At 40.0% G+C, this 17,476-nt stretch overlaps 1 protein-coding gene across 3 annotated transcripts in view; it reads left to right on the top strand.

The window, feature by feature from the left end:
* SS18 (SS18 subunit of BAF chromatin remodeling complex) overlaps window positions 1-17,476 on the top strand; it is a 45,365-nt gene that overhangs the window by 4,002 nt on the left and 23,887 nt on the right. For all 3 annotated transcript variants that reach the window (XM_033070230.1, XM_033070220.1, XM_033070237.1), the window contains exons 3-4: window positions 1,932-2,016; window positions 13,804-13,957. In XM_033070230.1, the coding sequence (XP_032926121.1) occupies window positions 1,932-2,016; window positions 13,804-13,957 (239 nt within the window). The remainder of the gene's footprint in view (window positions 1-1,931; window positions 2,017-13,803; window positions 13,958-17,476) is intronic.

The following is a 17,476-nucleotide window of genomic DNA, read 5'->3' as shown; positions in this document are numbered from 1 at the left end:
TGACTGTGGGGTAGATACTGAGAATTTGGATTGTGTTACTCTACCAGAAAAATTATTCCATAGCAAACTTCCAGAACTTGGGGTCCTGATGAAATGTGGTCACAATTCAAATAAATCTGTGATATCTTGAATATGGGCACGTAATAAAAAGCTCTCTTTCTCTAGTGTTTGTGATGGAAATTACACCAGACACAAACACACTCCCTCTATGTCTTCTGCTAATTTAGGTTAAGGCAGGAAGTGAAATAAGTGAGAACAGTGTCACCCAACTTTAGATTTTTTTCATAGCATGACAGCAGTACAGGTAGGCACAGATATGATGGAGACATTGGGAGAGATTGGATAATAGATAAATGTGAGGGAAAAGGCTTAAGATTCCTAGTAATGATATTGAAAGCCTCTTGAGTATTGTGTTATATAAGTACAGTAGTTTCACGAATACAAGCCGCACGGATTATAAGCCGCACCCCCGGTGCCTCGACAATGTTGCTGTCTTTGTCAATAGATAAGCCGCACCCCGAATATTAGCCGCACTTTCGTTCGTCGCGAGAATCCGTGCGCAGCTTTCACAAATTGGCCAATTAGTAAGAGGATCGCGGCATAGCGGGCTTTACTGGCTCAGGGCGGGGCCAGGCAGGCTCGGCCCGCTCATGGTTGCCGACGGGGCCGGGTGGCCCAGCTCAGCGCCACGGCTCGGCGGGGTGGCCGGGTGGTGCTGCCGCCGCCGCCGGGCTCGCTGGCCCCCCTCTCCCGTCAGCACCGCCCCGCTGCCGCGTTCGCTCGCCCGGCTGGCAGGGCTGCCGCCGCCGGGCTCGCCGTCCGTCCCGCTGCCGCTTTCGCTCGCCCCGCGCCGCGCCTCGCGAGCGCCGCGCCCGCCCCGCGCCGCGCCCGCCCCGCGGCGCTTTCGCGGCTCGCGGTTCGCGGCTCGCGGCTCGCGGTTCGCGGCTCGCGGCTCGCGGCTCGCGGTTCGCGGCTCGCGGTTCGCGGCGGCGCTTTCGCGGCTCGCGGTTCGCGGCTCGCGGTTCGCGGCGGCGCTTTCGCGGCTCGCGGCTCGCGGCGGCGCTTTCGCGGCTCGCGGTTCGCGGCTCGCGGTTCGCGGCTCGCGGCGGCGCTTTCGCGGCTCGCGGCTCGCGGCGGCGCTTTCGCGGCTCGCGGTTCGCGGCTCGCGGCTCGCGGCGGCGCTTTCGCGGCTCGCGGCTCGCGGTTCGCGGCGGCGCGCTCGCGGCGGCGCGCTCGCGGTTCGCGGCTCGCGGCGGCGCTTTCGCGGCTCGCGGTTCGCGGCTCGCGGCGGCGCTTTCGCGAGGGCCACTTTCGCTCGCCCCGCCGGCAGGGCTGCCGCCGCCGCCACCAGGCTCGCCGGCCGCCCCCTCCCGTCTGCACCGCCGCCGCGTTTCCTCGCCCTGGCCGGCACTGCAGGCCCCCGCACCGCCGGGCTCCCCCACGCTGCTGGCCCCCATTCTGCTGGGCTTCCCCCGCTGCCAGGCAGCCCCACCCGCCGGCCTTCCTGCTTCTGCCATGCTCCCCTGCACTGCTAGCCCCAGTTCTCCCAGGTTCCCCTGCCCTGCTGGCCCGGGCTCTGCCGCCCCCCTGCCCCGCCCTGCTGGCTCAGGCTCTGCCGCCCGCCCCCCACACTGCTGGCCCCGCCTCTGCCAGGCTTTCCCACCTCAGCCGGGGCCGGCCGGGCTCCAGCTTGGCTTGGGGCTGCCGCGGGCTCTCACTTCCGTGTTGGCAGCTTTTAGAATTTTGTTAATAGATTAGCCGCCCCGGAATATTAGCCGCACTTCCGGGTTTCCACCAAAATTTTGGTCAAATTGGTGCGGCTTGTATTCGTGAAATTACTGTAACTTTCTTTACATTTATGGAATTAGAGTAAATTCTGATGTTACTATATTTATGAACTAAGATTTGTTTTGCTGTGTTTATTTTGATAGATACCAGCAGATGCTGCATACAAACTTGGTTTACCTAGCCACTATAGCTGACTCCAACCAGAACATGCAGTCTCTACTACCAGCAGTAAGTACAAAATAGTGTAAGAAGTACGGAATATATTTCATTCGGATTCCTGAAGGAAAAAAAAACCAAACCAAAACAAAAAACAAACCAGACGTTTGTGATAATGACCAAACACTTGGCCTCTGATTTATTGTACAGTAAATACATGGTGCTGTCTCTTCATGCTGTATTTGGAGCAATCTCACTGCTTAGGCCTTGCGTAAAATTTGACTTAGTTAACTGTAGTCTCTTACTGTGAAGGAGATATGCAATGCTCAGATATCTGGTCTGCCTCAAAGACAATTTTTTTCCCTTTTTGTTTTTGTCCCCTCAACTGAGAACTGTAGTGGTATTGTTCTTAGTCAACTCCTACAGCAGTGCTCTTTTTCTTTTTAGATTAGGGAAAGGTGGGGAAATGAGATTTTTTCCTTTTATTTTTCACTGAAATATCATCCATTCTCTTGCCCAGTGGAATGAGGCTGGGTAAATTTTTTTCTGCTTTTCCACCTTCTGGGTGAGTCTCAAATTCTTTGCCTTCTCCTGTGTTAAAAAGCAACCCTTTTTAAGGTGGATTATGATAATAGGAAAGAAATAAGGGCCCACAGGCCCTTGAAACACTGCATCGCTTTACCTGTCTTGATATTACTTGCTATCTTTTTTTCAGCCTGAATTTTTTCCTGAGTCTGTATTCCTGAGCTCTGTATTTTATAAGATGCCTCAAAATTTTCCTCTTTTCCATTGTTTATGCAGCAGTAATAAAAGAAACAGCAGTGTTAAAATATCTTTCTATCTCTTTGCTTTTTGTGCTAATCAGAAAGCTTGGGGAGTTCATTGTGAGTAACACAAGGAAGTTCTTTGTTTTTTGGTAATAAGACTTCTCTTGAATTAATATAGTCTTGATTCATTTCTGTAATATGAAACTAAAAAGAATGTCTATAAAACAACCATTCCTAGATACTAGTTTTCACCAACTGAAATTGAATTACTTTTTCTTTGGTCTCTGGAGAAGTGTTCTCCAATCTTTGCTACTAGTGAAGCATCCTTTCAAGTTGGTACCTAGAGGACTATAGAAACAGTGCTTCATTATGTCCAACCTGTTGTGCCTGTTGAGGTTTCTCTTTTTATAAATCCATGCTTGTAGCTGAGGGGGAGGAAGAGAAACCTTTAAGAGGGCTGTGTGTGTTCCTCAGCTAATACATTTTTGGAGGCTTAATTCATATACTGGTTCTGATGACAACTGGAAATGAATTTGACCTTATCCTAGTCCCTGATGGACAGCCCTGTTGTTAAAGTTGAATGTGATGACATTCTCTTCTTAAAAGAAAATGGAGATAGGGCTGGGAAAGGCTTTTGCAGATCTGGACAGAAGTGTGTTTCTGATCTTCAATGTCAAGAATGTTCTGTGGTACTGAGAAAAATACATAGTATGTGAGTGCGTAGAGAAAGTCTCTTTTGGAGATGCGGAAGGGAATAAATGTAGCTTCTTGGGTTTTCTTTCAAAAATACTAAATGAAATTTAGATTTTCAGTCCTACCTAAATGTAGATGCTCTGACAAACAGTCTTTAAAGATTGTCCTAGAATGTAGCGTAGTCAGACAAGACGATTTTTGTTGGGGTTTATAGGAAAATATTCTTCAAATTCTTTCTGTCTTCCTAGTAAATTGTAGCTAACAGAATTTGGGAACAGGTGAGCTATCATGTTATCTTTCTTTTTTCAATGCAAGATGAACTACTTCAGAGTCTTTTCCTTCACTGGCTTTCCACGTAGGAGCTGGTGAGGCTCATACTGACTTCGAAGTAGTATGATTCTCTTCACCATACTTGTGTATCAGCAGTTGATCAGTCTTACAAATTTTAAGGTATGAATGGTAACAGTTAAATACAGAGCAAGATAATGGGTATGTAGACATCTACTTTTTTAATACTAAAATACATCAATTTTATTTACTGCTATTGCAGTTTCTTTCCACAGAAAGGTGAAACAGGTATAGCATGCCACTCTAGGGTCTGGATGAAGGGAGCTAGGAAAACTTTGAAAATCCAGTGTCATAACAAAGATCCTCTGGTCTTGTGTGCTTTCTAGAGTACTAAATTATTACTTTTGGGGTAAGACACCTTCTTTCACATGAAAAGATGAAGTGTGAGGTTCTTGAGTCAAACAGTCTTTTCTTGACTGTGTGAACAGCAGCATTATTAAGGGCAGGGCTGTTATGTGATGTTTTCCCAGCTGGATAGGAGCAGTGACTACGTTCATGCGTGAAGCTGATGCAACTTTTTGTTCTCTCTTTCTGAGTTGTGGCAGGTATTCTCTTTCTTGGATCGCAATCAAGAGTCTCTTCACCATCACCTTATGAGATAAGCTAGCTTCCCAGAAAGGGCTTTTGCACCATGAGGACCACAACACTTGCTTTCTTGTGATTTTTCACTGGTGCTGCTTTTGAGGGAGGCTACAGCAAGATATTGATGTCCTTGAACCATAGAGAGCAAAGATGCAATTAAAGTGGTGCTGAGGTATTATGTGTGTGTGTGTTTCTAAACACATGAAATTTCAAACTACAGAACAAGCATCTTATTCTCCTTAACTTGTATTTTTTTGTTTTCTGAAGTATTCAGTGCCCTTAAAAGGTAATTGAAGACTACTGAAGAAAAAACCTTCAGCTTTTCTCCTTGGACATCTTCCCACTCTTGTATGTCTTAATTTTGCCAGATATTTTTAAGGAAACAACCCGTGACCATCACTTCATTTAATATGCAGTGGGAAACTTTCCATTTTATAATAGGCAGATATTGATGTCTGCAGGAATTATTTGGGAGCATTTATGTGTGGGTTTTTGTTAGTGGTTTTTTTGGGGAGGGGTTTGGGGTTTTTTGTGGTGGGTTGGATTTTTTTTGGTTTTTTTCTGAGGGGAGGTTGTTTGTTTTTGTTTTGTTTTTTCTTAGTATAGGAAATGATTTTCTTTCAGCTTTTCTTCTGTCAGGGTGCAGAGCATGGGATTTCAGTGTGTCTTTCAAGAAGATGTTGAAAATAAGTGCTTCTGATTATTACTCACTTGTGTAACATAAAGCTTTCTTTTATGTTGAAAGTGCCAGTTTCTTCCAGTACTAAGTTACAGTCTGTATGTGTAATGACTTCCAAGAAAACTTACTGTGTCCAAGTTGTAGAAGAATCTGGATATTGCATTAAATAGTTTTTCTAAATTTCATAATAGAAATGAAAAAGTTATTAGTCAACTTTCTAATTACAAAAAACCCCTTATTTTCTTGAGCTATTTCTTCCAAAAATAAAGCTTTTTGTAGGGCTTCCAAAATCCCTTATTTTGCACTGTTCCCAAACTTGTCACACAAATTAGAGAGAAGTCCATGCCACTTTAGTTACAAAATACTTCTCTATAAGATAATGATTGCTTTTTATAAACACCTGATAGCAACAAGCACTGAAAGGCTGGTTATTTCCAAAGCAGCTGCTCCAAGAGATAGGAAAAACACAAACCAAACTAATACAAAAAAAACAGAAGACAACCACTGCCCATACGCAAAACAATAAAATACTTTCAAAAATTAACTTGAAGACAAGCTTTCATGATGTGCTAATTATGATGTTTAATGTTCTAAGTTGTGGAGCTCTGCAGGCTAAATAGGAATCTTCAGTAAAAGCATGGTTTAACTCAAACAATGAAAACTCATATAATTTTAAACACTAGATTTTTCAAAGGGGTGATGTTCAATCTGTGGTTTTAACGCAGTTGTGATGTGGTTGTAGAAAAAAAACGGAGTCTTAATAACCAAGCTATGCACTCTGTTTTTGTAGCAACCTTTATTTTGAACATAAAAGTTGTCTAAAATATATGTTGACTTACATCGACTTAGTTTTTCTTGGAAAAATGGAAGATGGCATCATGAGAATAAAAATATGACTCAGTTTTCACACTTCAAAAGAAAATTTTGAAATAAAACTTTCCTTACTGATGATGAGAGGAATCCTAAATTAATAAGATTCTTGTCCAGTTCTGTACCAAATGCCTGGGAAAGTTTGATAGCTTTCAGCTATTAACCCAGCTGCTGTCTAAGTACAGTAATTTCACGACCATAAGGCGCACCGGACTATAAGGCACACTTTTTTTTTGCAGCGAGGAACGGTGTGGCATGCAACAAAGTAACGAATTGCTGGCAGGTGCTCAATTTGCAAACATTTTTCAAAGATTGGTGTAGCCTTTAAACCCAGCCCCAGGCGCCCTCCCCGTGTAGCGGGCCCTGGCACTCCCGCCCTTTCCCGACGCCGTCTGGCATGGCTCCCGGCTCCCACTGCACAGCCACGCTACATCCTGGCTTCCACCCGGCCAGCAGCGGCAGCGCTTCTCCCCACTTTCCCGCGGCGGCTGTGCCGCTTCTCCCTGCTTCCCCGGGGCTGTGCCACCGCTGCTCCGATGCCGCCGCTCAGCAGGCTCTGCTCCGGGTTCGTGGGAAAAATTTAGTCAAAAGGGTGCACCTAGTCATGAAATTACTGTACTATGCAGCTGCTTGGTAACCCCTCACACCTTCCTTCCCCTTACAGTGGGCTAGGCAGGAGAATCAGAAAAAGTAAAACCTATGGTTGAGATAAGAACAGTTTAATAATGGAAATACAATACTACAGTGAGATTGTAATTAAGAATGAGATTGTAAAACCAGTGCCCAGCCTGAGTGTGGTGCTCTGTGGTGTGGATTATCCCTTTGGCTAATTTGGGTCCACTGTCCTAGCCATGTTCCCTCCTGGCTTCTTGCACGCCTTGCTGGCAGAGCCTGGGAAACCAAAAAATCTTTGACCTAAGAGTAAGCACTCCTTAGCAGCAACTAAAACATGGCTGTGTTATCAACATTATTCTGTTGAATCCAGAACTGAGCACTTCACTAGCTACTGGGAATAAAATCAACTCTATCCCAGCAGAAATCAGGACAGATAGCAGCATAGCAGAAAACCTGTTTCTGGTATGTGCAGTATGCTGTGTAATTCTGCATTAGCCTATCAGAACACAAGTCTGTGCCCAGTTCAAGTTGAACTATTTGTAGACTGAATTAATGGAGAACAGAGCAAAAGGAGGGTCGAATGTTTCCTGTCAAGAGGCAAGAGAGCTATTAGTCATTACTGGAGCTTGGATTTTGAAGAATAATTGCTTTGATTAAATGTTAAATAGTTTTGAAAAAAGCATAATAATTTCTTAAGTGTTACAAAAGTGAAAAAGGTGGCTGCGTTGGCACAAGTGAAAGGGTGCTGTTGGAAATGAAGTCACTGAAGGGAGCTTCTTAACCTAGCAACTGCACTAAGAAAAAACATAAGTACAGGAATTGAAGTTGATAGATGTTAGGACCCACTAGCTGCCACTTTGGAGCAGAGGATCGCTCTAAGTTCTGTAAGCTACTTTGCATGTATTGTTAATCAGGTGTGTCCACACGGGGAGCTAGTGCACTGTACACAAAAAACTACTTCTATTGCCTATGAACTTCTGTGGCTGATTTAGAAATCAGTAAAAATCACTGGCAATATGAATGAGGAGTATGCTCTAAAGTGTAATTGTTTCATACTCAAAGATATGATTTGCCTCTCTGTAGTGCAGTATCTGCACAATAAATACCTTTTGAACTGTAGGCAGTTTCCTGAGAGCTGTACCAGGTAGTCTGGTAACGTAGGTGCAGAGTCTGTATGGTTTTGCTCTTTCCCAAATGCCTTGCTGTGAGGGTTCTGCAGGATTCTCTCTGCTTCAGTTGACTTTACATAAAACCTTTTAGCTGGAACAGGGTTTTTTTTTCTTTTAGGCTACTAAATGCAAGCAAAACTTGTAAATATCAGACCAAACATTAAATCATGTTAAAAGCAAAAGAGGCAAGAGCTGTGGAACACAAAGCTTCTGAAGATAGATAGCAACTGTATTTTATGGGGGAGTTACAGAACACCTCAGAAGTTGTCTAGTTTCTATAATTCAGTGATCCCTGAGTTAACATCCACAGTTAACTTATTCATGGTCACTTACAATAAACTCATATGAATTCATACAGTTTTTAAAATTTCTGATTTAAATAATTTTTAGTTCTACTAAAGCCCCCCAGAGAATTTTTGGGGGATTCTCTTTTTAAGTATCAGAGTAGCTATTGCTAAGAGTCCATCAGATATTTTTAGGGTTAAATTTTGTTCGTTAAAGAATAGTGGGACAATAAAATATTTTTATGCAGTGACATACACAATTTGAAACAATTAAAGATTCCAATTTCTTCTTTAAATAGAATGTTTAAATATTACATTATGCACTATTTTAACATTTGTTCAAATATTAAGTAAGAATTTCTCTGATTTTTGAAAATACTGATGTAAATCAAGATGTATAAACTTGTTGTCATTCTAAATTTAGAATTCCTTAATCTGAGAGTCACAACTGGTAATCCAACAGTGAGAGCACAATTTACATTTATAATTAACATCACTGTTTAAACACGTTTGTAAATGCTTTTCCTGTAGAAATCCTCCCTACCCCCAAATACTACACTAGCTGAGAACTGATACAGGTTTTTTATTTTTTCATTTTAAGACATTCAGTACTGGAATACTCTGTACCTTGTAGAAGAAGAGTTGTCACCCAATTAAATCTCTGCTCTTTCAAATCTCAAAGCCATATTCCTTTACGATCTTATTTCCCAGTCTGACACCTCAGTAAGTACTCCACAGGTGCCATCGCCACCTATCAGCAGAGTACAGCTCTCTGAGACTGGGACAGGTCCTATGATATTAGCAATGTGATATGAACAGGGCAGAGTAACCCCTGGGAAGGGGTGTTTTGCTTTGCAGAAAATGGTATTTGAGAATTCAAAACAAAGATGATTGATTAAATCCTGAGTTAGGGCTTCTCTCGGAGAGAAAAAAACCCCCTATTTATATTTGCATTTCCTGTAGCTTTTTATTGTTATTCTGAAAGAATTTCAAGAAAACTACCTTTTTGGTAGTGTAAATATCCATTACTAGTCGTATTGATCAGCAATATTGTGTTTTAATGTGCTTAATAGTATTTCCTGGGGTGGTTTTTTTTGGTTTTTTTTTTTTTTTGGCAGTTTTTATAACAATAGATGCTCCATAAACAAATCTTTGAACCTGCTGTTGGTGGTTAGAAAAATCTTACCATCTTCAGGTGCACATTTCCATCCTAGGATATTTTATTGTTGGGTCTTGCTTTGATCTATTTTATTATTTAAAAGAAAATCTCTGAAAAATGCAGTGTAGCTTTTGCCTTTAATGCATACTGTCAAATAACTGTTGGATTTAGTAGATTTTGTTTTCTGGAGATTGTCAGTTAGAATCTAATTATTTTTCTTGTCTTTTTTTTTTGGTCACAACTATTGGGTCAGTTTCAGTCTTTTTCCAGTTGAGATTTCCAGAGTTTCACTAAACAGCTTATAATTATCTTTTTTATGCTCTGATAAATTTTAAATGGTCTTAGTGGCTATAAGTGTAATCTGTGTGTTTGGGAAAATGAGCCAGAAGTTAGTGTCTATCAAGTGAAGCTATATGTAACATTTTCTAGGTCTTTAAATTACTGTTTACTGATAGTAAAACATGTGACATTTTCAATTACATAGTTGGAATAAAATCAGCAGTTATTTTAATTTTCATTCCTTTTTGTCACACATCCAGCAAAAGAAGGGAAGTAGCTTTTCCTTTGGTTCTGTTAACCTAACTATGTTTGGATGTAATTTCACCCTTCCATATATAGGCTTAATGGCTAGGGTTAATTTTGGGCAGCTTTTCTTTCACAAAGGGTGGGCTTTTATTTTTGAATACTGTGTGATCATTTTGCATTTTAAAAAGTCTTTGCTGTATGTAGTGCATGTTCCTGGGCATAGTCAATTTTCTTTACTTCTGTAAAGAACAAAAAAGGTTAAATAATCTAGTGTATGTAGCTGGGTGGGGTTTTTTTTGTTGTTGTGGGGTTTTAAATTCAAGTTAACTTAAAGAAGTTTATTATCTGTAAAAGTCTGGATAAAGTCCAATAGAAATCGGGAAGTTGCCATTTAAAAACAATTTTTTCTTGTTTTCTTCTGTCTGCATCCACTAGAAAAGTACACTGGAGGAATTTCACTGGGGAGTAATTATATCTGCAGGAGACATTTCATTTTAATTGCTATCAGGTAGTGATTGGTTTATGATCTGATAAAAAGGCTTGTAATGTTCTTTTAAAATATCCTATATAATATCCTATGTTACTGTTTCTATTGCATATATGTATGTGTAATTATCTCTTAATCTTATTTAAACTCAGTTCTAAGATACTGTGTTGATGAATACCTCAGGTTTATGTGATTTATGGGATGTCTTGTATGTTTAATGTTATTCCTCAATTTACTGACTATTCTCCTGAGGTTTTCTTTCTTGTTAAACCATAAATTGGATCATCTACTTTTTGTATGTATCATATATTCAATTGTATTTCTGTCATATCCTCTTATGTTATATTCTCTTATATGCAAAAACAAAAAAAAATCTGTCCTTTTTCCTGTTTCAGGTGTAAACATTCGATGTTTTTGATCACTAATTGCTTCTCTTTATAATCCTTCTATTTTTATAGTATCGTTTCGAGATTACTTTGCCCAAACTGAATGTGTATTATGGTATCAAATACATTGGCATTTTTTTCTTTAATATTCAACCTTGCTTTGGTTATTACTGAAGAGAATCAGAAACTGACCACAGGTATTATGAATAGATTTTATGGGGTTTTGAGTTTTCTGTTCCTTTTGTTGCGTTTTTTGTTTTGGGCTTTTTTCCCCAGCAAACTGTCTGGATTGTGGTCAATTCTTTTTTGTTTGTTAGTTTTTTTCTGGATTAATGGCACTAGGAGCTTCCTCTTTCTGAAGAAAGTGGTTTATAGTTCAGTGTAATTGCCATATATTTATCCGTCATTTGGCACCTTCTGCTTATTCTTTCTTCCACATTTTCAGTAGTGTTGCAGTAGCTTCACATGTTGACATTTATGAAAATATATTCAAGAGATCTTTGTATGTTCTTTTGCTCTGAACTTCATGAACTTCCCTTTGGGCAGTTTCTGATCAGTGCCACCAGACAATGTATTGCTCCAAAAGGCTTTGTCAAAAAACTTGTGTTAAGAAGTTTTTGTAAATTATGCAGCTAGGTATTTTAATTTATATTTTAAAAATTTTCTAGTAAATTAGAAATGTTTGACTTTACTATATTGTCACTTTGCTAACTCAGCTGTATCACCCTTAGAATTTTATGATATTTAATTATTTTCATCATTTTACCTGTAACTCTGAGAACAAGGCTCACAGGTCCATAATTCCTAAAACTGGTCCTACTCCTTTTTTATAAACAGAGGTGCAGTGTTTATCTGCCTTCTAGTCATATGATAGGGTAGTTTCTTTTAATTGAAGATTGAATTTTTTAGCAGCTTGGACCCTTTTCTTGCATTGTTTTCGAGAATCTGATATGGATTCACACAAGTCTTTGGGCTGTTTCCATATCCAGAAGCTCCTGTTGATGAATTGCTTTCTGGTTGTACCTTTTTGAGTGTTTTTAGTTGTTTTACCAGTTGTCTTAATTCCCTGTGGTTTATGAAGTCTCTTGTAGGGTTTTGTATCTAAAGTTCTTAAACACTTTTTTCTTCTCTGTCCTTGCACGTGTACACTCCCTCATGCTGTCTTTTTGGTAATTGCAATGTTTTTCTTGAAGGACAGTTGTTTTAAAAACTTCAGACTAAATAGAGTTGGAATATATGTGGTTTTGTCTAAATAATCCTTGGAGCTTTTTTGTCCATCTTTCCACAGATGAGGGCATGTCCATGTTTGTAAAATAGTGTATGCAGGATAGCTAAAACCTAGCTATGAGCTAATCTTCTTTAGTACTTCATTGGACTTTCTAATGTTTTATGCTTGGAATAGAAGAAGTTAACTTTAATTCTAAAAACATTTAAGCTTGGATGATTTTTGACTTTGCTCTCAGTTTGCTGGCATGGGTCTGCTCTGAGGCTGACGTGGGACAGGCTCTGAGCTCTGACTGTTCATGTGGAGTTTACCAAGTGTGTTGGTTTTGATAGTATTCCTAAACATACTTTCCAAATAAAAACGAAAACAGTCTGTTTGTTTTCTTTTTTGTTTGTTTCTGTGTGTATCAGTTTTAGATAATTCCTGTTAGATTTTGTTAGATGCAAAATTAGGGTGATAGTGAGTTTTGAAGGTGAAGTGATGGAAGACTTAACTGAGGTGAAGCAGCCTTGCCTTGATTGCTCACTAGTGGAGAAAGAACAAGCAAAGTGGAGCAGCATTTCAGTTACAGTGTTCAGAGGGTAGAGCTACCTTCACCACCGTCTGCTATAGGCTGAGGAAGGAACTTTGCTTATAAAATGTCATTCTCTTCATTATAGAGGAATTAAAGGAATAAGAGTAGTAGGAATAATAGTAGAAGTTGCCTACTTGCTTATATTTTTCTTCATCTTCTTCCTTCTTCCTGCTGAAAAAAACCCAAACTAAAACCTTCATTAATTTCCTAAGGAATTTTTTAAAGTACTGCAGGGAAAATAATACCTGTTTCAGGTATTTGAAGAAATGTTGAGACAGTAAATTACTATTGTTCAACCCCCTTCCCTGGCAAGTGAATATGTCTGTTTGTCTGTGTTACCCTGCTGTTACCATCTCCAACATACGCTCACTAGGAAAACCTTAGTCTTTATTACTATATTGTATTTTGTCTTTATGAACCACTTATGTAGGCATAAGTGGGGACTGGGCTAGACAGGAATTTAGGATTCACCTCCTTGGTTCTGTCTGTGAGGGGAAATGTTGAAAAACACACATCTGGTTGTCTCATGGGGAGAGTTTTTCATAAATAGTTATAACCTATAGACAGAGTCCTCAAAAGCCAGAGAGCCAGGAATCTGCTCTCACTGAGATGATTTTTACTCCCCTGGAAGTGCTTGGCTAAGGTATGTGAGGAGGATCGTGGAGTCTCACAGGTGTTTTTAGTAGGAAAACAAAGCTGGCTACTAGCAGCTTCTGTGTCTCCTTACATTGCCATGAGTAGAACCTACCAGTAAATTCCCCCTTGCATTTATTGTTTTTCTTGCTCTCCCTCTCTGAACTCTCAAGGTTATTCAGTTATTTTCCTCACAATTTCATTAGGAAATTTGCCAAAAACATCCTTTCTAGGCAGCTGTCTCTGGACCTTTGGAGGCCAGCACTAATGTGCTTCCAGTCTGTAGGGGGTGTTTGGCACAGAATTATGAACTAGGCCTTCATCGCTTTGGGGGAGAGTGGGGAAGAGATCGCTCGCGTTTTACCACACCCAGGTGCAAATTTTTTGCTGGTCTATGAGCATTCAGAGGCTTTCATCTCATGTTGTACCTGTTTTGTCCCAGTGCAAGGTCTGTTAACAGCAACAAATTGTTGATGTGAGAGAATTACAGTGAAGACTTATTTCTCTGTTGAATGAGAGCTTTTTTGTGTGTGTGAGGGAGTGACTTAAGCAGTCATAAACTGTTCAGATGTAATTTTTTAATGAGGCATTGATTTGTGTTTTTTTTCATTTTAAAGTGTTGCTCAAAGGTGCTGTGGTGTTGTCTGCATGTAATACTTCATGTAAAATTGATTAAAATGTTAAACGTTTTGCCAGAATTAATGTTGGGAGGAGTTAAACATATCAGATAGAGAAAGAAATGCGTTTCAGCGCTTTCTTTCATACACCATTGAACAATATAGGCAAGTGCTGTACCATATGTACATATAATATATTTGTCAGACTAACTGCTTCTCGTGTTTGACTAAACTGTCTCTTTTCAGCCACCCACACAGAATATGCCTATGGGTCCGGGCGGGATGAGTCAGAGCGGCCCTCCCCCACCCCCGCGCTCGCACAACATGTCTTCAGATGGTATGGTAGGTGGGGGCCCTCCTGCACCACACATGCAGAACCAGATGAACGGCCAGATGCCTGGTAAGTTTTTCTCCTCTAAGACATTAACACCAGCGTTGCCTGGCAACTGAAACGACATGGGGGCTCAAGGGATACTAGATTGTTGATGACAAAACTGCTTTGAATGCCCCCGAGTACAAGCTCTCTTAGAGTTTGTTAGCTACAGAGCTACGTGACCTGTATTCAGTGTTTATCAGGCTGCCCTTGGGCTTTGATGTAGCTGACACACAGCATTCCTCTGATGAACAGAACTGGCTAAATTTAGTCTGTTTGAAACCATGCAGTACAGCTGGCTTTAGAGGGCTTACTGGGGAAAGGTATTGGCCTGTGGCTGAACGAACACAAATCCTTCCATAAAAAGATAATGTCAAATCATTGTAGCTAAATAATTAGATAATAATAAAATAGATACATATGAAAGATGCTGTTTCTGATTTGGGTAAATGTTTAAAAGAAAAAAGGATTGCTTTTATACAGCTTCCACTAATCTCCTGTGTTCTTTATTATTGAAGATGTGTTGAATCGTAAGGGATTTGTAAAGAAATGGCCTCCAGATTATTGTTCTAGGTGTAAATTTTAAGTCAGTTTCTATGCCATCCTGTTTTGTAATAAAAAGAAAAGTACTTGGGAGGACAGAAACAAAGCAGAGAAAGAGGATGATAAAATTCCATATTGTACCTACTGATACTGGCTTCAGGGTAACTATTCCCTTTAGCAGTCAGATCAGAGTAGAGCAGGCAATGGAAGAACATGCTTCTTTATATAGAGGCTATTTTCCTGAATTTCCACTTGTAAAATCATACTGTCTATTTCATGTGAAATGGCTTTCAGCTTAAAATTGCATTCCCAGGATTGCTTTTGTTCAGGATCCCTTTTTTTTATTATTATTATGGAGGAACTACTAAAGCTCCTCAAGGTATTGATACTTTCACGGAAGGGAGCTATTGTCAAAGGATCTTTGAAAATTCATCTCTCACTGGTGTCAAGGATAACCTTCGTGACGGCAAACACAGTAATAACTATACAAAACTTAATACAAAATAAAAAATGTAACAATTGCTGTAATCTCTAATTTCTGTGCAAATCATGATAAAATAGACTTGATAATTGCGGCTTTTCTGAAGGAGTAGCTTGAATAGCCTCCAGAGGCTGTGTGTAAGAAGTGCAATAAAAGATCTAGAGAAGTTAGTTTCATCATACATGTTGGTCATGGTCTGCATTTGGAAGTGTAAAGAGCAATATATGCTGTTCCCTAAGTAGGGCAGAGATATTCTGATTATGGTGTCCTTTATCCATCTAAAATCCATGAGTTCCCATGGAGAATAACATTGCCTCTCAAAAATCAGTCTCTTTGACCCTCAAGTGTAATCATATTATTGTTATTATAGTGATCTTTTCCAAGGAGAAGGATTACTAAGTCACAATGTGAGCATAATGACTTCACTGCAGAGCCACGGGGGAGAAAAGTCTCTCCTTAAACATACATATTTTGTAATTAGATAGAATAAGAAAAGAGCTCTTAGGAAAACATGTGAAAGGTAAATAGCTTTGTTTTGGTATTCACCTAGACAGATACTTAAATACAGTTTCCAACTAGGCTTTAATTTAGCCTTTCCTCCAACATATTCCCTTTTTGAATGTCTGTTCTTTCCTTCTCAGTTTGAAGTTTTCTCGGAGGATGTGAAGATAAACAGCTTAGGATGAGGGCATCTCTAATATCAGAAAGGCATGCTAAAATCCTTTCATAGGTAGGCATTGGAAAAAAGGAAACAGAATCATCTTGTTAAGTGTATAGCTGAATTACACATCTCTTTTCAAGTGTTGTTAGTTTACCTGCTTGTGAGCCTTTCTGTATTTCACAGAGATGTATTTCTAGTAATTTCTGCAGTGTACACATTCGTTTTTTGGTTTTAGGGCACTTACTCTGAACTTACATAAACACTTGTACTAAAAACCAGATACGAAATCTTAAGTATCTGTAGAGATGATCTGTATAAAAGGAGTAAAGTCACTAATCTTAAACTGAGAGAATCCCGGTCTGACATCAGTTGACCAGCCTGGAGAAAAATAAAATGCAGGCTCTTAAAAATCCCAGCTAAGGATTTCGGGTATTACCTGAGCAGGGGCTTCCACAGACCTGAGCATGGGCAGAAGAGAAGGGTTGACGAGGATTAGAAGAACTGCCTAGCGATCATCAGGGCATGAGTAATTTTAAAGTTCTGCTATAGACCTGTCCCATTGCCTGAAGGGCAAAGGATGATTTTTCTTGTGCTTGTGTCCTGGTTAATACAGAACCTGAAGTGCTGCTGGGGCCCTTAATTGCATCCCCTGACAAATACGTGTCTGTATTCTCTTGCCAGGGAAGACAGTCATGACAAACCTTTTTCAGCTGGTGATATGCTTGAGTGTTATCTGTACCTGTGACAGATTGTGGTTTTTAGCTGAAAAAATTGCTGTCTGAAGAGTTATTTTGAGTTTATGTGGTGGAAAGTAAGGGTGATCTGGATTTGGAAGGAGATGAGGAACTAAGATGTGATGGGGGCAAGTTGTCTTCCTGATTTCTTGAGGTTATTTTCTCACATGTAAAAAGTTGAAAGGTAAGACTAGCTATAGGGGTCTCTGACCTTTGTCGTGGCACTGATAGGTGACCTTCCTGAATACCAAGTTGTTCTGGTTCCAGCCAGAACAAGGTTAATTTTTGCAGTAGCCAGGAGGAGGCAGTAACCTGGAAGTTATTCTGACCTGCAGGATATTGTCGGGGATTCTGTGGTGAGCAATTTCCTGTGAATCCTTTGCATCTTGTACACTGTTACTAATATACTGTTGCTGTTACTGTTCTTTTTCTTGTTTCATTGCTGTTTCCAGTAAATTGTTCTTATCTCAACTCGTAATCTTTACTTTTTGTGCCTTTGGTTCTCCTCTCCAGCCCAGCACAGGAAAGGGGATACAGGGGAGCGAACAAAGTGGTGTGTGGTTTGGAGTGTTTTAGTGGAAATGGTAAATTGGGGAATAGCATTTCTATACCACAACGCAGGTGTTTTTGTGTTCCAAACAAGTTGTCTCAGAATCATCTTCCTGTCTGCAAATGTTGTTTCAAATGTATTTAGTTTGGATTACAACTTCTTGGAGGTAAGGTGCTGTGCATAGGTGGTTAAGAGGAAAAATTGCTTCTGTTTATGCTCAGGATAGATAGTTACTCTGCTAACTTCATTATAACACAAATCTAATTATATGTATCTGAGTGTAGCATTTAAGGCACTTATTTTAAAGTGGAGATACATACTTCATGCCTCATTAATTCACTCACAGTTCATTCATATTCTCTTCTTCCTATTTCATTTATCCATATAAAAAAAGAAAATCAATTGTTTTGTCCTTATGTGCAAGAGAACTTCAGATGTATTTTGACAAACCCAAAAAAAATGATATGTGGTTTTAATTATTAAAATTATTAGTGTGGTTTTTTTTTATTTGCAAGGTTTTTGATCCTATGGTCTTAACTTTTTCTCTGTCCTTGTTTTCTAGCTTCCCACTAACAAA

This window comes from Catharus ustulatus, chromosome 1, assembly GCF_009819885.2.
Source record: "Catharus ustulatus isolate bCatUst1 chromosome 1, bCatUst1.pri.v2, whole genome shotgun sequence".
Lineage (NCBI taxonomy): Eukaryota > Metazoa > Chordata > Aves > Passeriformes > Turdidae > Catharus > Catharus ustulatus.
This window is presented reverse-complemented; position numbering and strand designations above follow the sequence as displayed.